Source organism: Camelus ferus, chromosome 3 (assembly GCF_009834535.1).
Source record: "Camelus ferus isolate YT-003-E chromosome 3, BCGSAC_Cfer_1.0, whole genome shotgun sequence".
Classification (NCBI taxonomy): domain Eukaryota; kingdom Metazoa; phylum Chordata; class Mammalia; order Artiodactyla; family Camelidae; genus Camelus; species Camelus ferus.
The window spans coordinates 87,608,043-87,633,791 of NC_045698.1; the positions used below are offsets into that span (position 1 = coordinate 87,608,043).

The 25,749-nt window shown below is 40.3% G+C and overlaps 1 protein-coding gene across 1 annotated transcript in view; it reads right to left on the reverse strand.

Annotated features, from left to right (window-relative positions):
- Positions 1–6,576: 6,576 nt before the first annotated feature.
- ALDH7A1 (aldehyde dehydrogenase 7 family member A1) overlaps positions 6,577–25,749 on the reverse strand; it is a 33,527-nt gene continuing 14,354 nt past the window's right edge. Inside the window, exons 10-18 of the mRNA XM_006191451.3 lie at positions 22,884–22,925; positions 20,731–20,825; positions 19,037–19,121; positions 17,815–17,921; positions 15,537–15,653; positions 14,349–14,446; positions 14,066–14,139; positions 10,435–10,510; positions 6,577–9,021 (exon numbers count right to left, since the gene is read on the reverse strand). Coding sequence (XP_006191513.2) covers positions 8,967–9,021; positions 10,435–10,510; positions 14,066–14,139; positions 14,349–14,446; positions 15,537–15,653; positions 17,815–17,921; positions 19,037–19,121; positions 20,731–20,825; positions 22,884–22,925 — 749 coding nt within the window. The 3' untranslated portion in view covers positions 6,577–8,966. The remainder of the gene's footprint in view (positions 9,022–10,434; positions 10,511–14,065; positions 14,140–14,348; positions 14,447–15,536; positions 15,654–17,814; positions 17,922–19,036; positions 19,122–20,730; positions 20,826–22,883; positions 22,926–25,749) is intronic.

Consider the following 25,749-nt stretch of genomic DNA (forward strand, 5'->3'; position numbering starts at 1 on the left):
AGATGAATTTGGTAATCATATGAAGCAACTGTAAACTTTCCTGAGCAAGTGATTCATTTCTCCTTTTGAAGGACAGAGTATTAAATTGGGTGGGAATCCAAACTCTATGCCAAGTTGAGTAGTCACCAGAAGGACCTAGTCAAGGGAGGAAAGAATGTAACTGGCTCCAGTCAGAACTAGAGTCTTCCATTTTTACATGGAGCCTAAATGAAGGTTAAAATTTGCTAGATTCAGATGATGATGGTAGAGTAGGAAGACCCTGCACTCACCTCCTATCATGGGCACACCAAAATTACAATGATTTACAGAGCAATTACCGATGAAAACAACCTGAAGGCTAGCTGAAAAGATTTTCTACAACTAAAGATATAAAGAAGGAACCACAATTAGATGGGTAAGAGGGGTGAAGACGCAGCATCAAGATCCACATCCCCAGGTAGGCAACCCACAAACAGGAAGATAATCACAATTACAGAGGTTCTCCCCAAGGAATGCGGTATCTGAGCCCCACACAAGGCTCCCCAGTCAAGGGTCCTGCATGGGGAAGAAAAGCCTCCAGAATGTGTGGCTTTGAAGGCCAGGGGGGCTTACTCTGGGGATAGCCAGAGGGCTGTAGGAAACAAACTCCACTCTTAAAGGGCTCTTGCAAAATCTCACACTCAGAGACCCAGCATAGAGGCAGTAATCTGACAGGAGCCTGGTCAGACCTGCTTGCTGATCTTGGAGAGCCCCTCAGAGAGGCAGAAGGCAAGTGGGACTCCCGCTGGGGACATAAATGCTGGCAACAGCCATTTTGGTAAGCCTGTTCTACCACAGGGACACTGGTCCTGGCAAGCACCATTTTGGAGTCCTCTCTCCAGCCTATTAGTGCTGAGGAGTACCTGCCCACCAGCCAGTCAACACCAGTCCTGGGAACCCTGGGCTGTACAACCAACTGCCCCAGGATTTCGCCCTGCCCACCAGCAGGCCAGCATCAGCCCCAGGACCCCCTGGGTCATGCAGCTAGAGGCCAGCCTTGCCTACCAGTATGACACCACAACAGAAGGACCCACACAGCCCACATAGGGGGCACCCCTAGAGCATATAAATCTGGCGACCAGAGGGGAGCTGGGCCCCATATGTAGTCTTCTACATAAGGCTACTTCTCCAAGATCAGGAAATGTGGCTGACTGACCTGACACATGGAAATAAAAACACAGAATTAGGCAAAATGAGTAACAGAGGAATATGTTCCAAACAAAGGGAAAAGAGGAAAAAAATACAGAAGAAGAACTAAGCAAAGAGGAGATAAGCAAACCACCCAATGAAGAGTTCAAGGTAATAATCATAAAGATGCCTAATGAGGGTGAAAAATGGATGAACACAGAGAAAAGTTCAAAAAGGAGTCAGAAAACAAAGAACCAAACAGAGCTTACGAATGTAATAAATGAAATTAAAAATACACTAGAAGGAATCAACAATAGATGATTCAGAAGAACAAACCAGTAAACTGGAAGACAGAGTTGTAGAATCACTCAAGTTGAACAGAAAAAAGAAAAAAATTATTTTATAAAATGAGGATAATTTAAGAGACCTCTAGGACAACATGAAGGGTACTAACATTCACATTATAGGGGCCACAGAAGAAGAAAAGAGAGAGAAAGTGCCAAAACACTTATTTGAACAAATAATAAATGAAAACTTCCCTGACCTAGGAAAGGAAACAGACCTCCAGATCCAAGAAGCACATAAAGTCCCAAATAAGACTAATTCAAAGACATCTACACCAAGACAAACAACTATTAAAATGGCAAAAAATAAAGAATCTTAAAAGCAGCAAGGGAAAAGCAACCAGTTACATACAAAGAAACTCCCATAAGACTACCAGGTGACTTTTCAACAGAAACTTTGCAGGCCACAAGGGAGTGGTGCAATATATGTAAAGTGATGAGAGAAAAAACCCCACAACCAAGAATATTCTTCCCAGCAGGGCTCTCACTCAGATTTTAAGGAGAGACAGAATTTTACAGACAAGCAAAAGCTAAAAGAGTTCAGCACCACTAAATCAGCTTTACAAGAAATATTAAAGGGACTTCACGAAGTGGAAAAGAAAAGAACACAACCTAGAAATATCAAAATTAGAAAAGGAAAAATCTCATTAGTAAAGGCAAACAAACAGTAAAGGTCAGCCAGCCACAGAAAGAAAGTCCTCCTGTCCGATACTGTGCCTGTATTTTACAAAAGTGCTGAGAAGAGAAGTATGGCAGGAAGGTTATGCCCATTTTACAGAGAAAGACATGGGGCCTTAGAAGAGATGTGGTTTTCCCAGTATTAAATGGCCCAGAGTTGGGAATCGAACCCAGCTCTTCTGACAATCTGGATATGAGAGGTTAAGTATCCACTGAGTCAAAGTAGAAAATAGAGCTAAGGGGCAAGACTGAAGGACACTTACATCTGGTTCCCAGCCTCCTCCCCTTTTCCCATTCTCTTCCACCAGCACCGACTTTTCCAGGGACCTACTCTTCCCATTTGGCCTGCTGGCTCCTGACAGGATTTCCTATCTTTGCCAACCGTATCTCCAACTGTCCCATTTGTCCAAACTTATCTCTCCCACATCCTACTCTGTCCTAAACAACGTATAGTTTCCCTGAAAAACAAGGTCCTACTTTATAGCACAGAGAACTATATTCAATACCTTGTAATGGCCTATAACAGAAAAATATGAAAAGAAATGTGTGTATATATATATAACTGAATCACTATGCTGTACATCAGAAATTAACACAACATTGTAACTCAACTATACTTCAATTTAAAAAAAAATACTCTAAATCAAAAAAAATTTAAATTTAAATTTAAAAAAGGAAAAAAATTTTCCCTGTTTGGCTGCTTTTGAAAGCTGATTACTTCTATTTTTCATGAAGGGGTTCATGACAGATAGCCCTGGGAAAGGATAACAGAATCTAAACCAATTCTCAGTTGGCTGATCTGGCTGATCGTCAGACAGCACAAGAAGTAAAATGACATGTGAAGACGACATTCTAGACAGTGGGTGGAGGCGAGTATTTTGAACACATACTGTGGTGGAAGCTGTCCACTGTCTCCCAATACCCATCTGTCCACTCTCAACAGAACAGAACACCTAAGTTTGGCCAGAGTACAAGGATCCCAAAGTAAAGGTTTGTCAACGTCTTGTTCAGCTGTATATGCTCTGTGACTAAGTTCTGCCACCGGGATGTGAGTGGAAAGGACGTGTTCAACCTCTGGGTCACACCCTTAGATGCAAGAGGGCCCTCCCCTAGGTGTGTACAAGCTGAAACAGGCAGCCGCAGTGAGCTACTGTCCCCTAAGGAGACCAACCACCGCAAGCAGCGCAAGGCCCGGACACCGTGGGGTCACCGGTCCGTCACCGGTCCGTCCTAGACCACCCACACCTGGACTGCTTCATGGGCGAGAGAAACTATCTTGTCGAGCCTTCATTCCTTGTAGTCTTGGTTAGAGCAGCTAAAATCCTACCTTGAATAATAATACCAGGGCCCTGAATGGAAGTCTATAAACTGTTGCTCTTCTTGGTAGAAACAGTCTTGAGCCAAGAAGGGGCAGACTGAGGCAAGCCCGATTCATCACTGCCTGGGGAAGAAAGCCACAGAACCTGTGGGCTATGAGGAACTCTGTGAAGGTGGGAACGGTCCTCTGAGCCATAACCCACCTGCAGCTAATTGGACCACACAGCCTCCAGCTCAAGAAATTCCAACTGAATTTTTCTGAAAGCTAATTCCCAAGTATAATAAATCAAGCACTGAGGCCAATTTTGGCTCATGGGATACCAGCTTTCTATTTCAGATTTGCTCCAGCCTATTCATTTTACAGATGACAGCACCAAGGCACAGAGAGGTCAGATTATTTCTCTAAGAGCATTCAGCCCGTTAGAAGCAGAGCTGTGCCTAGAACACAGGTGCTTCACCTTCCAAACCTGTGCCACTTATATTTCCAGCTGAAGCCCCAGGCATCTCAGCTCCTGGACAAGCAAGCAGGGTGGGAGACAGTCAAGTACCATTTTGATTCTGACTCAAAATTCTGCATTTAAGGAAAGGTCAGTTCCTCTTTCTCTATCTCATTTCTTCCAGAACAGTTCAGTCCTGAAGCCATCAGGTGGGTGAGAAGGAAGTTCCCGTGTAGGGGCAGCTATGCATGTGGTGCCTCAGTTGGGTGAGGAGGACGTTAATGTCGGGGACGAGACCAGCACCCTCAGAATGAGAATGAGGTGAGGGAGGTGTCCTTACAAGGACAGGAGATTCGTTATTCCAACGAGAAAAATGCACCAAGGGTAATGAGAGGCAGGTTTCTTACTAGCAGAGGTAGAGTTACAAATATTGAAAGGGAAAAAACTGAAAAGAACCCACTGATGTTGGCTTGAAAGGAATACTGCTGGCCAAATGAGGGACATCAAAATGCATTTGCAGCATCAAAATAAGTAATAAAAATAAATGGATTATAACTCACTGGATAAAATAGGAAAATAGAAGATAAAATAAGTGAATGGAAAATTTGAGGGAGAACTGGACATCTAGGTTGTCTCAAAGACAAAGGAGAAACACTACAAAGAAAAAAGCTGGCAGACATCAGTGTAATCAAGAGATCAGTGTTAACATGAGAAACAGAAAAATCACCACCAGGCATCACGGGCAGGATACATTTAGGGGAATATGGCATCACTTCTGCAAATGTGCTGCTTAAGATGCACAACCTGAACCGTATCATGAGGAAACACCAAGTTGAGGGCCATCCTACCAAACGAGTGGCCTGTAGTCCTCAAAGTATCAAGATCATAAAAGTCAAGAAGAGACTAGAGGAAACCAAGGAGATCCAACAACATGGCCCCTTTTGCTATAAAGGACATTACTGGCCCAAGTGACAAAAGTTGAATGGATCTTTGAATTATGTTAGTAACATATCAGTATTGGTTTCCTCATTCTGATGGTCGTACATGGTTATGCTGGAAAACGTCTTTGTTTGTGGGAAATATACGCTAGAGTTGGAGCTGATGCAGCGTCCAGTGAACGACACAGTCTCACATTAGGCGAAAAAAAGTTCTTCATACTGTATTTGCATTTTTAAGTTTGTGATTATGCCAATAATAAAAACATTACAAAAGAAAAAAAGGAAAGGTCAGCAGTTGAGAGACAGACAGGCAGGGAAGGGAAGAGTTCCAGTCTCAGTTCACATCACCAGAGAACTAACTCGGGGCCAGACTGTTCAGGTGCAAATTTCAGCCCCACCGTTTACCAGCTGTGAAACAGATGAAGTTGCTTAACCTTTCCATACTCAGTCTCCTCATTAGTAAAATGAGGATCATGATAGTATCTACTTTGTAGAATTGTTATGAGAATTAAATGGATTTGTATTTGTTAAGTGCTTTGAAAAGTACCCAGAATATAATGTAAGAAAAATAAAATATCCCCTGGAGTTGTCAAAAATGGAGTAACTTCACACATATGCTCACTGCAGGGAAGGCAGAGTGGATGGAAAATATAACAACCGAATTAGTTTCTTAATTTAAAAGACACTACTCTGCAATTATAGCCATTCTTTTTTCTGACATTTTGGGGCTTATGTTTTACCTAAGAACAGTAATCAACTGCAACAGAGGTAATCTGTGTAGTCAGACGGAAGGTAGGGGGGGTGGGTTACCAATGGTGCTGGAATGAAAAGCAGTGGATAAAAGTGGGGCACTGAGTTTAGCACATCTGTCTGCTGAACGCAAAACCTTCTCCACGGTGACTTCCGGGACACCAAAGTGTGGACACAACTCACATCCCTGCCAAACAGAGGCATTTGCTCTGAGCAACATTGCCACCTACAGGTCAACATCATGAAGACAACTTGATAATATGTGATTCCTGGCCGGATTTCTAGAATCCTGTAATTACTAGAGTGAAAACTTCCACCAGCAAACAGATAATGCTTACGAGTTAGTGGATCTGCGTTTTTATTTTCATACCTAATCTCCCTTGGAAAGTAAATTGCTCTGCAACAATTTACACATAAAGAAAAATCCAACTGACAATAACAAACCATAAAATACACAGGAATACACTTAAAAAGAATTTTGCTAAGAATAATAAATATTTGAATTCAACATACATATGGCCTAGACTTTTTTAAATTTAAGTATTATAAATTAGTTCTTTCCTAATTTATCAATTTAACATTATTTCAATAAAAATCTCAAAGAACTTCCTTTTCAAAAACCTGAAAAATGCATCTAAATTTCATTTACAGATTTAAGACTATAAAATGTGGAAAACACCCTAATAACAGTAGCCAACATTTATTGACTCTTACCATTGCCAGGCACTGTTACTTTTGTGTGCGACGGGCATTATCACCACCCCATATAGTGGAAATGCTAACCACTGCTCCTCATGTCCACGGTGGGGGCTGGGAACTGATAGCATGACCGTAACACTGGATGCAGGCAGACAGGGGCAGTCACACGTAACTCAGTATAACCAGTAACCAGCAGTACAGGATTCCCAGCACCTTAAAACAAATGGCAGTAATAACACACACAAAAGTACATTTTAACTTCTGTGGTTAAAAATACTAGTAACTTACTTTTATTAAGTCAATAAAAAAGAACAAAGGGCCAATTTAAAAGCAATATTTTTTAAACAAACATTATGACAAAAAAGTCCTTGTTGCTAGACAGGTATAGAAAAATTGTGAATTAGTTTCAAAGAAAGCTTTCAGAACCAGTTTAATTTGACTTCAATATCTTAAGATTAGAGCGAACAGTCACCCTCTTTCACCAGTAGATTATTATTCAAAATTGACGACCACGGCATGGGTTTAACAAATACACAGGAGGATGGTGAGTCTCCTTAAATACCCAATTGGAGAGATATTATAAATGTAAAAATTTAACAACAAAAACACAGATACAGCTTGTATTTTAAAATACTTGTTTAAAAATTTTTTTAAATTATATGCTTGGAAAAAAACAGGATATAAAAATATTTCAATCAAAATTAATCTCACAGAATTTCACAAAATGAAAATAGCCAATTATCACGTGGTTCCTAAAAATGTTTTAAATAGTGCTTTACTTTCTTCAGATAGTGTTACAGTCACTAAAGAAGACAGGGCTAGAATACCCAACATTGTGACTTACAACTTACAACCACAGCAAGGTTTTTTAAAGTAAATGCCCAAATGGCATGATTTTTCTTAAGCAACCATTTACATTACAATGTATGTATGTATCAATACAAGGTAGTCTCATCTATTTTGAACTTCAAAATGTAGAAGAAAACTTGGCTTTCAGCATGATCATTTAGTGAGATGCTTTAAAAGCATCCTAGTGCAGTAACAGGGAGCAGATAACTGCATGTATGTGTGCTGGGGAAGCAGGTGGGGGGAAGGGGACCTGGAAATGCAGGACTCCAACCACCTGATTCTCCAACATCACTTTCTTCTTTGCTGGTTCTAATTTTTAAGTTACACATCCTGTTGACTTAAAAAGTCAGATATCTCTTTAAAACTTATGAAAAACAGCAATCCCTCCAGTCTCCGTGCCCTACCTCCAATTTGCCCTCCCCTGAAGCAATGATTTTTTTCAGAACTTACGTATCTGTATAAGCCTATGTTGCTACTTCTTGCTTTTGTAATTTTAGGCATTACTGATTTTCCACTGCCTTTCCAGCCTGCCCTCAAACCCTGAGTTCTTACTGCCAACATGCTCTCAAAAGGTCTACTGTTAGTGCTTGGCTTAATAGTCAAGGTTGACAACAGCACACTTAGGTGAACACTAGTCACAGCTTGGCCAAGGAGCATGTTATGAATACCTTTCCTTCCCTGATAAATTTATCATTGCTTGGTTTTTTCATCTGCCTGCTTCTCTGTCATGACTCAACCTCAAACTCTTGGCCAGTAGTCTAAATCTTTCCATACGTCCTGACCCATCAGGTCATCTACAAATGTCATCTTCTTCCAAGGCTTCTGTCCCAGTCCAGTCTGGCAGGAGTAGAGGGGGTGGTGGCTGCTACCCACTGGGGGAGCGTGGACTGCCGTGAAGACAGAACTGCAGGAGCAGGCATGAGCTCCACAGGGCCCTGAGCTGAACCATTCCAGGCGCTCCTGGGCTGCTTCTCCAGAGAAGCAAGCGGACCTTCAGCAAAGAGACAGTGAATTATGCAGAGTTCACTATGAATACATGCTGTCACATACATGGTTATTCTCCGAGGACAAACCTAAGGGCAATTACAGAAGCCTAACAGCTCAAGAAAACAGACTGAGGCTGCCTAAGAACTCCAGGAGAGCTTTGCATAGAAGTCTGCAGTCGTCAGCAGGTGCAGGTTCTAGGACAGGAGCAAAATCTACAACCACCCTGCAAATTTCTTCTTTGGTGACACAAGCCATCCTGAGCAAGAGAAGCCGAGATGGCTGGAAGTGCCCTCAGTCATCTTAAACAGCAGGTCATTCCACAGAGATACTGTGCTATGGTCCTCCACAAACAAGAGACACACTCCCTTCAGTCACACCCTCTCCAGTACCTGCTGAGGAGGGAAATGTGAACCAACGCTCACCACCGATTTCCTTACCTGCTCAGGGGACGTTCCTGCATCTACTGATGAGACTTCTATTTTCTTCTCTATTATATTCGGTGTTTTCCCAAATCCCTACCGTGGCATGTACTACTTTTTCTAACCTATAAAATAATCCTAAACTTTAAAAAAGTCAGTAACTACTAGTAACATAAAAATCTACCTGATCAATCTTTTACTCAATACAGCCATGGCATCACAATCTTTATTTTTAAAAAACAAAACAAGTCTCTTGACTGAGGCCTCAGAGGCATAAGAGGTGAGCCACTGTCATATTCAAAATAATGCATTTATTCAAGGCAAATCTGAATTTTCTTGTCTTCTTCAGAAGAGCTGCAACAATGCCTGAAAGACTGGAGGTGATGTCCGTTTAAAGCACCTTTACTGAAACTTGATTCCTTGGGCCAGGGGAAGGTCCTTACTGTAGTTGATGGTACTAAAAGAGAAAAAAATGAACAAAATTAAATGAAGGATAGCATATACATAATATAGGATATCTTATCCCAGTAAAAAAGTGTAGCAGAACTGTATATATTAACAAGGTGAAATGTCCAAGTTCTAAATTGGTGAAGAAAAAAAAAAATTAAGATAAAAACCATGTTAGTATAGATCCAGTTTTGTAAAGGAAAATAAAATGAGAGAGAAACCCAAAAGTCTGGAAAGACACAGAGCATAACTAAGTCCCTCTTAGTCAGCCATCTGGTTTTTCTCCTGAGAGAGAGGTGTCCCCATTGAATGGGTTCGAGAAAGGCCACAGCTACACACTTACCCCTCTGGATCTCAAGTGCACGAGAAAAGTAAAAGGGACATAACTGATTTCAAAGAATGGGAATCGGGCAAAGGGAGTGCATGCGTCTGAGACTAAACAAGCCATAGCCAAAGACCTCACAAGTTCCTGACATAGACTTAAAATTTGCTGAGAGTAGATCTTAAGCATTCTTACACACACACACACACACACACACACCCCCGTGGTGAGGTGAAGGGTGTGCTAACCTGACTGTGGAATCTTTTCACAATGTATGCCTATGTCAAATCATCAGGTTGCTGACTTTCAATATATTACAATTTTATTTATCAATTATACCTCAATAAAGCTGGAGGGGAAAAAAAATTCCTGGCAGATGTGAAGTTGCTGAGGGGATAGGAGCCAAGGTGGAGAAATCCACCCGAGGTTCCACAGCCAGTGAGAAGTAGGAAATAGGACTAAGACGGTGTCCTGGGTTCCGCACTCCGTGCTCTTTCTACAACATACCACCACACGGGCCTGACCCCACGTACCATTTATTGCACTTGGATAAAGCTACTTCTACCCAACAGGGAGGGACAACAGAACACAGGTCAAAGAAAATACTTCCAGTCAAAACCTCCCAGCTACGCCTGTGCTGGGTGAACATGCTACTCTACTTCCAAGGCTCGTTCGTGCTCACTATTCCCAGAGCTGTGACCCCCAGCTTGTGAGCCAGGCCCACAGGCCACCTGCCCACGTCCATGTCCTACTGCCTCTGCAGTCTGCAGGGCTGGTAACCGCACCTAAGGGGAAAACTCAAAGGACAGCCTCTTCCACTTTCTCCTGCTGGTGGACCCAAGCGTCCTGCTCCTGCCCTGTCTCTAGACAGAAACCACCCCAGGATGGTTTCACCATCTGACGCTGGGCACTAGCTGAAGCTGGACAAAGAAGGGTAGGGAATTATCAGTATCAAATGGATGCTTTGGGAAGAAAGAACTGTGGAATGTTAGAAACAAAATCAAGTCAAACTGCATGAAGACAGAGCACAAAGTCCAAGAGTGTAAAAGCACGTTCCAGAAGCTTTAAGGCTGAACCCATTTTCCCAAAGCCTTTTCTTACCAAGTAGATCTTCTCATGTACTGTTTCCAGGCATCACTACCGGACTCCCTGCCACCGCCAGTGTGCTTTTCTCCTCCTAGAGAAACACAGAAGCAGCTCATGAATCTTGGGTGGCGTCTCTGTGGGGGCTCCTAGTCAGTATCACCGAAACGAAGATACCAGAAGGAGACCAGAGCTAGCTGGCCAGTCACTTTACATGTAGCCAGAGTATCTCCCCTGCAAACAAATATAAGACAGACACCAAAACAAACAGGAAAAAGGAAACTAAGAGGGGAAATTAAAGGAATTAAGAAACAGATATGGCAGGAAGCAGAAGAAAACCTTAAAAAAACCTTACCATTAGACCAAGGTGTTAGGAGTGGATAGGAGAAATGTAACTTTATTTTCTTATTTATGCTTATGTATATATAATTTTCTACAATATACATAAGCTGATTTTATATTAAGTATTTTTAAGTGTTATATTACTATCTTTAAAGAGGTTATAGAAGATAACGATTCCATAAAACAAGAAAAGAAGTGTGCCATCAATGCTCACTTCATACCATTTTTTTTGTTGTTGCTTTTTTTTCAATAGAGGTGCTGGGAATTGAACCTGGGACTTCATGCATGCTTAGCATGTGCTCTACCATTGAGTTATATCCACCCCCTGATACTGTGTTCCGTAAAAGAAGAGGCAAAAAAAACTTAATAGAAGGATTAGAAGCTTGAGGAAATGTCCCACATAAAAAAAAAAAGATTTTTAAAAAAAATTTTTAAAAGGCAAATAAGAGGAAAAAAATAACAAAATTAGGTAAGTCTTCCAGAGATAACATTCAAATAATAGGAGTTCTAGAAATTAAAACAGACAAAAATTAAAGAGAAAAAATTGTCAAAGAAACACTAGGAAAACAAAACAAAACTATCAAAAACTTCCCAGAACTGAAAACCCTAAGCCCTAATATTCTAAGGCCAATTACTGGCCCACTGACTGTTAAACAAAACTTTTTATGAAGATCTCCACTGAGGCATATTATAATGGAATTTGAGAATACGAGATGTAAATAATGGACACAAAAATTTTTGAAAGAGGGTAAAAAAGCATCAGCTATCAAAGTGGATTATGCTTTTCAACCACAGTACTAGAAGTCAGAAGATAGGCAATACCTCCAAAAGTCTGAGAAAAATTACAAACTGTGCAGAAAAGGCATAACAGGAACCCCTAGAATGTTGCTGGCATTTGGGGACTTGTCCGAACAGTTCCCTACACTGTCTCAATGAGCCTAAACTGGTTTTGAACAAAATATGTGGTTTATGATAAAAGCCCACTTTCCTTTTGGGAGCCTGAAATTTGGATATGTGCTAGGCAGAGGGTGCCTGCGTGACCAGCCCCACAGAAAAGCCTTGGGCACCGAGTCTCTGCTTTCCTGGGAAACAGCATCTCACATACGTTGTCACAGTCTGATGCTGGAAGAATTAAGCACAGCTTGTGTGACTCCACTGGGCCAAGACTTAGAACCTGGCACCTGGTCTCCTCTAGACCTCACCCTGTGCAATAACATCTTTCTTACCAGTAGGGAAAGAGTCAAGAGGGGTTTAAGAAGCTTAAGCTACAGTAACAGAGGGTCAGTACACATCTAAAGTTGTGAAAGAGAGAGCAGTTAAAGCACATTACTTTAAATTCAGTTTTTCCTTTTTCCTTTAGTAAGAAACTCACAGGAAAAGAAGGAGGAAGAGGAAAATGTGGGGCACATCTGCTCTTCTCCAATAGAAGACTTTAAAACTTTAAAAGTTAACTGTCAAAGCTGAACTCAAGAGTCAGCTGGAGAGAGAAGAAATGGGTGGAAACAGGGACTTGAAGGCATACAGAAGGAGCAGACGCTCACTCAGCAGTGCAGGGCGGAGGTGAAGGGCCGAACTGAAACCAGGAACTTTTACCAAAGTCTGAGCCCAATACTAATTGTAGTACTTGCTCCAAAATGTGTACAAGAATGCAAATGATTTAAACTTCTATAGGTATCAATTTATGTTGTTTTGCTTGTGTGTGTGTATGTGAGTATATATATATATATATATATATATATATATATATATATGGCAATATGTTTTTACTATACTTTGCATTTTTTTTGAGGTATAGATTATGTACAATATTACAAGTTACAAGCATACAATATAATGATCCACACTATTTAAAGGTTATACTCCATTTATAGTCATTATAAATTATTGGCCATATGCCCTGTGTTGTATATCCTCGTAGCTTGCTTATTTTATACATAATAGTTTGTATCTCTCAACCCGATACCCCACCTTGCCTCTCCCCTCTTCCCTCTCTCCTAAAATAACCACTAATTTGTTTTCTGTACCTGTGAGTCTGTTTCCTGTTTGTTAATATTCACTAGTTTGTTTTACTTTTTAGATTCCACATGTAAGTGATATCACACAGTATTTGTCTTTCTGATTTATTGCATTTAGCATAATACCCTCCAATTCTACCCATCCTGTTGCAAATGGGAGGTTTTCATTCTTTTTATGGCTAAGTAATATTCCATTGTATACATGTACATCATCTTTATCCTTTCATCTGTTGATGGACACTTAGGTTGCTTCCTTATCTTGACAATTGTAAATAATGCTGTTGTGAACAATGGGGTGCATGCATCTTTTTAAATCAGTGCTTTCTGTTTTTTTCAGTGTTTGGGATTATTTTTAGTAAGTAAAAGTTAATACATGATTGTTGGCAAAAGCTTTTGTAAAAAAAAAATACTATTAGTATTGAGTTGAAGCATTAAGAGCTCGACGCTTATTAAAAGAGGAACAAGGCCTGATGAAAAGAAACAACCTGGCATTTTTTTCTAAGACAAATGATAATGTATAATATTTACTAAACCCACTTTGCAAATTTTTCATGTGAAATTTTCTGGCTTTAAAGCAGGGGGCTCTTAAGCTCTTTTTGGGTCTTGGATCCTCTCCCAAGAAAGCATGCCCCCATTTCAGGGGTTCACATATCTCAGGTTGGGAGCCCTGCTCTAACATGACGCTGCACCTGAGAATGAAACAGAGGACCGTGGACAGTGACTCTGAATATGGAGCACAAGCTCTCTCACGCATGTTAGACCAGATATTATATAATAATGAAATATTATTTCATTTCTTGGTCAAAGTTTTCTAAAAGCTACTACTACTTTTTCTTTGCTGCCTGTTATGACTAAATTGTGTGTCCTCCCTGCCCACAATTTCATAGGTTGAAGGCCTAACCTCCAAATACCTTAGAATGTGGCTATACTTGGCAACAGGGCCTTTAAGGAGGTAATTAAGGTTAAATGAAGTCTTTAGGGTAGGGTTTTAAACCAACAGGACTAATGTCCTTATAAGAAGAAAAAGACACACCAGGGGTGTGTGTGCCCAGAGAGAAGGCCATATGAGGACATGGGAGGAAGCAGCCACTTACAAGGCAGGAACAGAGGCCTCAGGAGGAACCAAACCTGCCAACACCTTGATCTTGGACTTCCAGCCTCCATAACTGGGAGATAATACATTTCTGTCGTTTAAGCCACTGGTATGTTGTTGCAGCAGCCCTAACAGACTATACACCTAGCAGACTAATACACCGCCCAACGTGGGAAAGGAGAAGCAATTCTCTACATACCAAATGCACCTCCAATCTCAGCCCCACTTGTTGGAATGTTGACGTTTACAATGCCACAGTCTGATCCTTTTGGTCTGTGTGTAAAAAGCGAGGCACAGTGAGAGCAAAGTATAGGAAAGTAAAAAAATACAAAAATATATAAAAATGAATAATCCAAACAAACCTCTAGGACTCTTAATGTTGAAAAATAGATTTTCACCTAAGTGGTTTCATTTTCTTTTTTAAAGTCCAATCAACACAGAAAACAGACTTATGTAAGTTTTCAAAATACACAAAGTTATACCCAAGCCAGCGGAAGATTCTGCCCAAATCCTTGGTAAAGATGCTACTTGAAAGTCCCTGTTTGACTTCATTATTCCACACAAAGACCTCATCTTCATTCTAAAAGGACAGACATTGGAAGCTGTTAGATGATACACAGTGTTCAGGTCCAAGTTCACTAAAGGTAAACTCATTTTGTGAGACTTAGCAGTATGATTTCAGTGCACAAAAGGAAACTAAAGAGTGAACACCTTCCTAATTCTGTTTCTCTTACACAGTGCTTTGTGGGATTTTCCCTTTATGTGAACTTTGAGTAAAACATCTGAGTCCATTCTTTCATTCAGGCCACTACTTGTAAGAGCTAATATCTACTGAGCTCTTACTATGTACAGCACACTGACCTAGACACTTAGCCTGCATTTAGTTATTTAATCCTCACCCAATGACAAGGGTTCTACATTATCCCCGGTTGACAGACTAGGTAAGAGAGGCTAAATATTCTGCTCAGGAACTCAGTCAAACACAGACACGTTACAAAACATGAAATTATATTCTCTAGTCACATGTAAAACAATGATAGACAATTTAAAGCAAGATTTTAATCAATGCAATCATATAATTGCAACAAGGTGTTTTTTAAGTCTCATTATCTCTTAACTGTTAATCATGGTGCAGTCAGGCCTTGATTCAATCTCTAAGTATCTGCTGGTAATGACAAGGGCCTGTCACATGCTGGGAGGGAGACCCTCTAGGTACCTTTATCTGTTAAAACCTCCGCAGCCTGTCCTCTGACAGGTTGTAACTGTAGATCTGTTGATTGCCCCTGTATCTCCTCATTTTCTGCACTGCTACTGAGCACTCAGACTATCAAACTATCTGATTCCTTTTGTGAAGAAGCTGACTTCATAGCCCACACAACTCAGCATCATGTGACACAGGGGATGAGGGCCACACCCACCATAAATTCCAACGCTGGCTCTCTGCTTGTCTCAATTCCCCTGGCAGCTGGCTTGACAGGCTCTACTGTTTAAAGTGTTCATCTCATGATGGTTTTTCTTTAACCTTCAAAAATCTCTACTAACCCGAGTGATTTTCTCAAACCTCCTTAATGGCTAATTGAGTGAAATTTAATACATCTTCATTTTCTCCTAGTCTTCTCATTTGCTTCAACATTAAACTAGAGGAAAGAGAGACAGAATCCGTTTTTTACCTTGAATTTAAACACATAAAGAATCGGGGCAAAAGTCTCTGTGTGTGCAATGGGCGCACTGTGGTCAAGACCTGTCACAATTGTTGGCTCTACATAGTTTCCAGGGCGGTCCATAACCTGCAGTAGGGAAAGGAAATAAAACCAGTGAGGGCGTCTGTCTCCTGGCACTTGGGGTCAGAGGATACAATCTCTGCCTATACCTTCGAGAAACAAATAAACACCATTTACATGTGAACTATTTCTAACAAATAACTTCCCAACATCAGTGAAGATTTTCTCTGCCTCCTATTGGTTCTAACCTAGTTGGTCAGAAAAAAGCTGAAATAAGGAGACAAGGATAGAGATCTGTGTCATGTGCTATGACCAAGTTACACTGAAGAAAGTTACAGGCAGTTATTTTTAAATCTACATAATTTAAAAAGAGGTAATCTATACTTACTGCGTTACAGACTGTATTGTGCCCAGACCACCCCTCCCCCACCAAATTTATATACTGAAGCCTTAACACACTGCCACCCCTCCCACCCTATCCCGTATGACTCAGTTTGGAGACAGAACCTTTAAGGAGGTGATCAAAGTTAAACGAGGTCATGTGGGTAGGGCCCTATCAGACAGAACCCATGTCTTCACAAGAAGAGAAAGAGCCCCAGAGACACTGGGGCTCTCTCTCCGTGCTGGGAGGAAAGACCATGTCAGGACACTAAGAGAAGGTGGTCGTCTGCAAGCCAGGGAGAGATGTCTCACCAGGAACCAACTCCGCCAGCACCCTGATTTCTGACTCAGGCTCCAAACAGTGAGGCAATAAACTTCTGTTGTTTAAGCCACCCAGTCTGTGATATTTTGTTATGACAGCTCTAGCAAACTAATATGCATTAATATAGAAATCAAAAGCTCCACACTTCTAACTAACCTCCACATAACCAAATTACTAGTTCACCTCCACTTAACTAACACGCACTTTTCCTTCTAAAAAATATTCTGCCGCCTGCCTGCAGCAAACTGCTTAGCTGGTGGTCAACTCTCCAGCATGCTGTGAAATCCTGCTCCCACCCTCTGAGCTGTAATATTTACCAAGAGTCATCTGTACTTATTATAATACTGTATTGTATTATGTAAATAAGTAAATATTACACAAAGAGCTACTTCTGAAGATTATGTTAAATACTTAAAAAAAAACTCGGTTTAAGTAACAAAAAATACAAATACGCATATACAACTCTATCCAATGAGATGTGGGTGTGTCATTGTTAAGAGACGAGGGAGAAGGATTCTGCCCTCAAAGAGCTTTGCAAGAGACTCAGTTCTCAGCGATTTTTAAAGAAAGTGAAAATAAAATGTAGATAATAAATTACAAGCATAGCTTATTCAAGGATGAAGATTAGTTCCTACCATACATGAAGAAAACACCTTGGAACTACATCTGAAGACTCAAACAAATATAGTGTGAAATAAAATTCATATTTTATGGCAAGACAAGAAAAATTAAAAAAAAAAAAAATCTCTCCGCCCTTTGGCCTCCTCTCTCCCCTCACTGTGCGTTGTGTGTCTGCATCACCCATCGACCAAACCTCCCCTGTGGGCAGAACAGCCGCTCAACCATAAAAAGCAACACTCTCCTACCATCAACAAGACAACTCCTTAGAAGATAACATTCCTTCTTGATCTTTAAGAGGCCATGATGACACTTAGATCTGGATTGTGTAACCTGTCAATAATTTGCCATTTAATGCACAGCCCTCTGTCTCAAAAAACTTATAAAACTGTGCCTTGACTCCCAACAGATGGAATGGTTCTCAGAGCCTTCTGAGATGCTGTTCCCACGTTATAATCCTCAAATGTGACTCGAATAAAATTTTCCATTTCTTTCTTAGATAGACAGATTAATTTTCATCAATAATAGTAATATGTGTTAAATTAAAATGTTTGGGGTATATATTTTTTTGATTCTCTGCCTTAGATGACTTTTATAAATCATAACTAAATATGGATTTTTTAAATTGCCCTAAATACAGTCTTCTACTGACCATGAAAAGGAGGTCTCCCTTCCATTCAAATTCCCAGGGACTGAATACAAAGGCAACTAGACTTTCAGTGTGTGTCCTTCAGTAATGTTCCAGGCATTTTATGTTGCCATTCTTTAAAACATGTACTTTCCCATTATAAAAGGGATGGAGGAAATCAAAATGACAGTTGGGGACCCTTCACCAGTTTACCCAGAGCCCTGCTTGTGTGAAAGGGAAAGTAAAAGCTGTCACTCCCGATCTCAAGTTGACATTACCTTGCCACCATAGACCACTGTGCCACCTTCTTTCTTTGCTTCCTCCACTGCTCCAAGAAACATGCTCACTGCCTGTTTGGTGTGGAGCGGCCCATAGAGAACATTAGCTGGAGAGAAAAAGGAATGCTCTTCACTTCACCATAAACGGCATCATTTTATTACTATAACAGCTTTCCCAATGAACAGACCAGTCCCTCATATATCCTCTTATGTTTAGAGAAGTCAGCACCCTTTCCCTGCAAAGAGCCAGATAGGAAATATTTAATGCTTTGCATAACATATGTGGTCTCTGCCACGACCACTCAACTCTGCCAATGCGGTACAAAAGCAGCCACAGAAGACACAAAAAAGCTGGTGTGGCTGTGTCCTGATACAAAAACAGGGAGGGCCAAATCCAGGGAAAGGGCCAGCAATTCATCAGAGCATTGCAGTAAAAACATAGGCCCTGCTTATCATTACAGGGGTGCTCATTCACCAAGACTTCACAGGCTCAGCAGTCAGTGCACAATTTAAGGGGAGGAGGATAAGGCTGCCCTCTGTGGCGGCCAGAAGCAGAGCATGAAAAAGGACAGAGGAAGAAGGAACATAGGTAGGCCTCAGTGACGAGGTGGGAACTGCTGGACAAAGAGCACCCCCAGCAGGGCAGAGCCTGGAACGCTCAAGCACTGAAAGAAGGTTGGAGAAGCTGGTGCTCAGGGAGCAACAGGGCAAATGGTACACAGACGGTAGGCGGTTGGGGAGGCAGCTGAGGTCAGATCATGGAAGATTGTGCATTTGCTAAGGGGCTCAGGAGAAATCCAGGTTTTAACTGAAGAGCAATGAGAAGTCACTGGAGTGCTTTAAACAGGAGAGTGAATTATCAAATTACATTTTAAAGAATCATTTTGGTTACTGTGAATGGCAGAAGTGGAAGGAAGGGGAAGCAGAAGTCAGGCAGGTGACTCCTGCAGCCTTGCCTCGGGCAAGATGGTGGTGCTTGGACGAGGGGAAAAGCTCGTCAAACCCAACCCATCTCAACACCATCCCCCAGGCTCACCCACCAGCCCACATCAAGCACTGATATCCTAACCTAAAAGTAGACATGACTCCCCAGATGCCCAACATCCTGCTTTATTCCTTCCGGCCTCTCAGTAAAGGGGAGAAAAACAGAAGCAGAAAATCAGGAACACTTATAACACCAGCTGTCAAAAAGGAACATCTCTGAAATCGACCAGACACTCACAGTCCCATGGGTTCCCGACACGGATCTGTGCGTAGGCCTTTTTAAGTCTATTAACAACTTCATCATGGATGCTTTCTTGTAAAAACTAAATGAAAAAAGAAACATTCAAGGGATTACTGCATATAAATGTACTATAAATACTACATATAAACATACAAAATTAACAATGTACAATTTTTCTTAATAGTACTGATTTATACAGTTGACCCTTGAACAACATAGGTCTGAACTACATGGGTCTACCTGTATAAAAATATTTCTGAAGAGTAAATGCTACAGTACTACACGGTTCCCAGTTGGCTAAACCTGCTGACATTGGAAGAACCATGGATACGGAGGGCCAACTACCAATCACGGAGAGGTCCGTAGCACCAGAATGGGTTTCCCCCTATAACACTACTGTCCCTGCAGAAACTGATCTGGGCCATGACTAATAGTATCCCCTAATACTGAACACTAAATACAAAGCATGGCTATGTGTATTTGTTCCAGGACACAAAGGAAAAATAAAAGTTGACCAAATAAAGAAATGTTTGATTTTTATGTCATTTCATAGTTTACCATGTAATTAAGATTATAATCTTTTGGAGTACCCCGTTTCCTTCTTAGCATTAATGGAATAAATGTTAAGGTGAACAAATTTAATAAATTATAAATACTTTATGGAGCCTGTAACTTAGATTTTTTTTTTTGAGAACTTCAACTGATAGAACAAAGGAAAGACTGATGTTCATTCATTGTAAAATATAGGAAAATGTGAATGTGAAAAGTTATGTGCAAATTAAAGACAACTTCCCTTTACCACTTACCTTATTTTAATTAATTTAGACTATGTCAACCATAGTAAAAATTTGTTCTTACTCATTGTGGGTGACAGGAAAAACCCAAAGACAATTCCTCTATAATTCAATTGTAAAATGTGTTTTTAATTACAGGAGGAAAACTCAACAATAATAATTTTTAAAAAGGCGAACATAGCCAAATTTTTGATCAAAACTTGTTTGTAGTTCACATAGTTTTCCAGTAGCATAAGAGACATGAAATTCAAGGTTGTATCCTACACAAAAACTAAAATCCAACTCAAATCTAAATGTGGAGATTAACATCCCAAACCCCAAACGCTGATGCTAAATCACTCTCATCATATGCACTCAATATTAACGCATCCTCTGTATATGGGTACAGACTATACATTTATAGAGAGAACACACATACATTTACTTTTCAATAAATCATGTCACATCAAGTCAAATTAAGACTTGACTTATAAACCAAAAATCAAAATTTTTAAAATATTTTACTACTTAATATGGTTTTACAAAAAAGCCAAGACTGCCTATCCAATAGCTAATTGTTTTGAATTTTTCAAATTTTTAGCTTGTTTTATTCTAAGTGACGTGGGACTTTGTCCACCTTGTTGTAGGTATAAGGCTGACAATACATCTCATCTCCCAAGTCCAACTCCAGTCAGTGAGGACGGGACAACTTTCAGCTTGGGGCGGAGGTAGGGCAGAGTCCCAGCTGACCAGCAGTGCCCGCCCTGAGCACAGGACAGAGCAGCAGGGCCACATACATGCCAACCACGTCCAGGGAATACATGTTTCCAGCAGCGTTTCTACGACATCTCTGTAACAGTACGATGCCTTAAAAAGTGGTGTTTGAAGAGGACAGCGTGCCCACGCAGCCACACTCACCAGGCGCCTCGCAGTGGTACACCTCTGGCCGGCTGTCCCCACGGCCGCAAACAGAGCTGAGGGAACGACTAAGCTGAGGTCCGCATCCTCAAAAGCTTAGGGAAGCACAAACACACTCATCAGTGTCATGAAGTAGGCAGACAAGGCACCCTTCTAACTGCTCTAAGATGACGCCTTTGGCAAGTGCAGTGAGAGAACATCAGAAGTATCCTGTAAAATAAGCAGGTTCACACCGCAGAGGCAACTCTTCTCCCAGGGGAAATGATGAGAACAGAGCAATGAGCTCTCCCTCCTCTGGCCTCCTCTTCTTTCCTGTCTCCAAGTGTCTGATACTCACTAAGCTTCTGCTGCACCCTCCTGTGGTCTCTTCTCAAAGACCACCATGTCTCTGGCAGTTTCACTTGCTTTCCACCTCAACCCCATGGCCCATTTAGATGGCAGCTTCCTGGGGCCCACAGAGAGCAATGGGACCCTTCTGATTTATCACTGCCGTCAAACCAAGCTCTCTAACAACATCAACACCCTCACCTGCATAATCCATTCCCTTCAATGCCTCCTGCTGCCCCCTCTCCAGAAGCTTCTTCCAATCTCTGAAACCCTTCAAGCTCTCTACTACTGCACCAGATGACCTCACCCTCTACTTTGTGGAAAATCTCAAAGTGATCACACACAAGGCCCTTTTCTGCTTCCTCTGCAATTATGAAGAGATCAATGCAAACATCGCTTTCAGATTCCTCTCTACTTTGGTCTATTCCTTCTTTCTCCTCTTCTGCCCACTGAAGAAAAAACTAGCACAGTGTTTACAAGGTTAACCTTTCCACTGATCCACTGTATGATTTCTAACGCTTCCTATCCCTTCCAGAAGCGTACAGTCCCAGTTCCCTCTTACATCTTCCATTTTCCCCTGTTTAATCTAACAGCATTCTCAGACCAGTATGATGGTTAAGAAGGTGGTTTGTACAACAGACTAGGGTTCTTATCCATCCCCACCACTTTTTAGTTGTGTTATTTTACCTTTTTAAGCCTCAAGTTTTCTTATCCGTAAAATGGGATAATATCTGGGGGTATTAATGGATGGCAGTAAGGAGTCAGGGAAAGAGCTGTGCTCTGCGGTCTGATGACCAGGATGCAAATGCCGGCTCTGTCACTTGCTAGCCTGTCACTTCAGGTCCATATCATTTTAAACTTCAGAGTGTAACCTTTAAATGAGATTATTAATGGTATCTGCTTCATAGGATTTTTGTGGGGATACACTGCATATGAAACAGCTGAGCACAGTACCTGGCAATTACCCACTGATCAGTAAATATGAAGTGTATTTTCTAAATCAACTCTCTCTTCCACAAGATTAGAAGTTCATCCAAAACAAACCCTTCATTGTGCACTCTTTAAAATTTCTGGTGATACTGATGGCAATATACAACTAACAAGTTTTTCCCTTTTTTTTAATTTAAAAAAAATTTTAAATTTAATTAATTTATTTTATTTGGGGGGGTAGTTAGTTTTACTTATTTATTTTTAGAGGAAGTACTGGGGATTAAACCCAGGATCTTGTGTATGCTAAGCATGAGCTCTACCACTTGAGCTACACCCTCCCCCCACCAAGTTTTTCTTTTTTACTACAAAATCCACAATTATATGAAGTCTCAACCAACTGGTGTTCACTATATTATCCAGAAGCTTTGCTGGTAGACTATTTCCTTTTGTGCCAAACAACTGAAAAAGAGAATGAAATAATCTCCAAGACTATAGGTAGATGATAAAATGCCTTAAGGAAGTGTTGTTTTCCAATATAAAAGTACTCAATACTCTACTAAAGACAAACTAATATTTTTGGAAATAGCAGGTCGTGTAAGAGTTATTTATTCTAAACACGTGGCCAGTTTTCAAAAAATAGGAGAAGGAAAAACAAGAAACAATGCCACACTAGAAAGTCTCATACACAAGTTTTAAGCCCCAGGTAACAGTTTCCAAACATGACCACCTTTCCCTCCAAGTTGTCTCTGCTTCAAACCACTGTGTCCTGTTCCACAGGAATGAGATCTCAAAGACAACATCAAAGGGATGAGTTCTTACACAAGTTCTAAATATTCAGAATGGCTACTAAAGAGATTCCGAACAGAAAACAAACAAAAAAGAAAGGGCGGCCTTACCTATGATGGCATTGTTTCCTCCAAGTTCTAACAAACTTCTCCCTTTAAAAACATAATAAGCCCAAATGAATGCCTATTTCAGTGTTTAATGCACACAGCTAGATGGCCTCAAATCAGCTCATCCCAATTGCTTTTACTCTCTGATTTAAAACATAGCATGAGCATAAGTCAAATGTACCTCAATAAAAAAATTTTTTCAAGACAAAAAACATAGTATGAGCATTACATTCATGTCCAGTTTCCTGATTTTAGTAATTGCATCATGGTTATATGACAGAATATCCTCGTTCTTAGGAAATACACCAACATATTTAGTGGTAAAGAAACACAATGTCTTCAACTTTCTCAAAAGGTTCAAAAATATTATGCTCTCACAATAAATATGTATATATACGTGTGTATGTTGCTTGAGAGAGAAAAAATGATTTTTAAAATGGGGCAAAATGTAAGCAATTGGTGAATCTCTTTAAAGGGTATACGGGAATTCCTCCTGTTAGTCTTAAAATTTCTCTCAGTTTGAAATTATATCCCCCTAAACTTGAAACACTTAGTGTAAAAGAGTGTAGTCACTGTGGAAAGCTGTGCGACAATTTCCCAAGAAATTAAACACAGAATAACATAAGATCTAGCAATTCCACCCCTGGGTACTTAAGCCAAAAGAAGTGAAAGCAGGGACTCGAACGTCAGTATTTGTAGCAGCATTATTCACAACAGCTAAAAGGTAGAAGCACTCCAAGTGTCTTATTAACAAATGCATGGGTTAACAAATAGTGGTATATCCACACTATGGAATATTTTTCAGCCTTGAAAAGGAAGGAAGTTTAACACATGCTACAACATGGGTGAAGCTTGAAGACATTTTCCTAAGTGAAATAAGCCAGTCACAAAAAGACAACTACTGTATGGTTCTACTTTATGAGGTTCTTAGAATAGTCAAATGCAGAGAGACAGAAAGTAAAATGCTGGTTGCCAAGGGCTAGGAGAAGGAAGAAATAGGGAGTTAGTTTTTAAAGGGTAGAGAGTTGAGAAGATAAAAAAGTTCTGGAAATGAATGGTGGTGATCGTTTCACAACAATGTCAGTGTAAACCTACACAATGCCATAGAACTGCAGTTAAAAATGAGATGCTTATAATCTACATAAAACAAAATATTAAGTTTTATGTTATACATATATTTACCACAAAAAAAGTTTAAAAATTAATGTTTATTGTAGAAAATTATTTTTCACAAGAAAAGCAAAAACAATCAAGCAGGCAAAAAGCTACAGCCCACAGGCGACCCTGAAATCTCTCCTTGTATATTGGTATAGTGCCTTCCAATCTATTTCCTATAGATTTATATTTAGTTGAGATCATACTAATTAATTTTGCTTTGTTTTCTGATTAATAACTTCTACCTTTTCCCTAAGTTATTAAGACCTTTTTTCTTAAATCAGTGCATAGTATTCCAAATCAGTGATGTGCAAACTTTTATTTAGCTACTTCTCTAGTGTTGAATATATTGGTTTTTGATTAGCTACCTCTTGATTGTCTACTTAGATTGGGGCCAAAAGGCGTGACTATCAGAGCTCCTGATACACACTGCCAACTTACATTCCAGGAAAGGTACACAGCAGGCGGAGTGCCATTCTAATACTCCCTAGCATAAAGGTTTGAGATTCATTTGCCTCAATTTAGAGCTGTGTTTACTACTGATCTTTTAAGTATAAATTTATCTTGCCTGAACTGCACTTTAAAATCAGCTTCTATGTAAGTAGCTTTTATTTATTTGTGGTATCAGGAACATATGTGACAGCAGGAGAATATGTTCTCCCCTCCACCACTCTGAAACAGTTAAGCATCAAGTGGGTATTAAATTATAAGGGGAGACGTGGCTGTCATTGCCCAAAGGCACTGAGGGCTGCGTCAGCTCTAGTCTCAGCTCTAACAGTCGATTTAATGACAGCTTGTTGGCTGAGCACTGTGCCTCAGTGCTAAGAAAAAGAAAGAAATAGAAGTATCTACACATAACACCAACTCCTCCTGCTTGGCTTCAAATAATATGTAGCAGAAGAGACAGGACCTACACCTTCTATATCCTCCCAATTCTCTATGTGCTCCCTAACCACATTCAAAACCACTAACCCTCTCCAGGAAAAGCACCTAGAACTTAAGACAGACAGGTACATCATTTTAAAATTATAATCCTACTAATGGTACTCTTTATGAGAGAACAACAAACCACAGCTTTGAATAAGAAGGGCAAGGAAGGAAGATTATTTATCTGCTAGTGGGAGAAGCAGGATTAATGATCTTGAGCACCACTGCACATACTTAATAGCCATTTGTTTTATCTTTGACCATTTTTTAATTGGATTGCCTTTAATATTACTGAATTTTAAGAGTTCTTTATGTATTCTAGATACAAAACCCTTATCAGAAACGGATTTCCAAATATTTTCTCCCATACTGTAGGTGGTTCTTCATTTTGGTGGTGTCCTTTGAAATAAAGCTTTTAATTCTGATAACGTTTAACTTATCTATTCTTCTGTTGCTTCTGCTTTAGGTGTCATATCTAAGAAACCACTGTCTAATCTAAGGTCATGAAGACCTATTCCTATATTGTCTTCTAAGAGTTCTGTTTTATAATTCTAGCTCTTATATTTAGGTCTTTGATACACTTTGAGCTAATTTTTGTGTATACGGTAGGGAGGGGTCCAACTTGATACACCTGTATTTGGATATCTAGTTGTCCCAGCACTATCTGTTGAAGACCGCTTTTCCCCAGTGACATGTCTTGGCACCCTTGACCATAAGCATAAGGGTACATTTCTGGACTCTCAATTCTAGAGCACTGATTCTTCCATCTTTGTGCCAGTACACATAG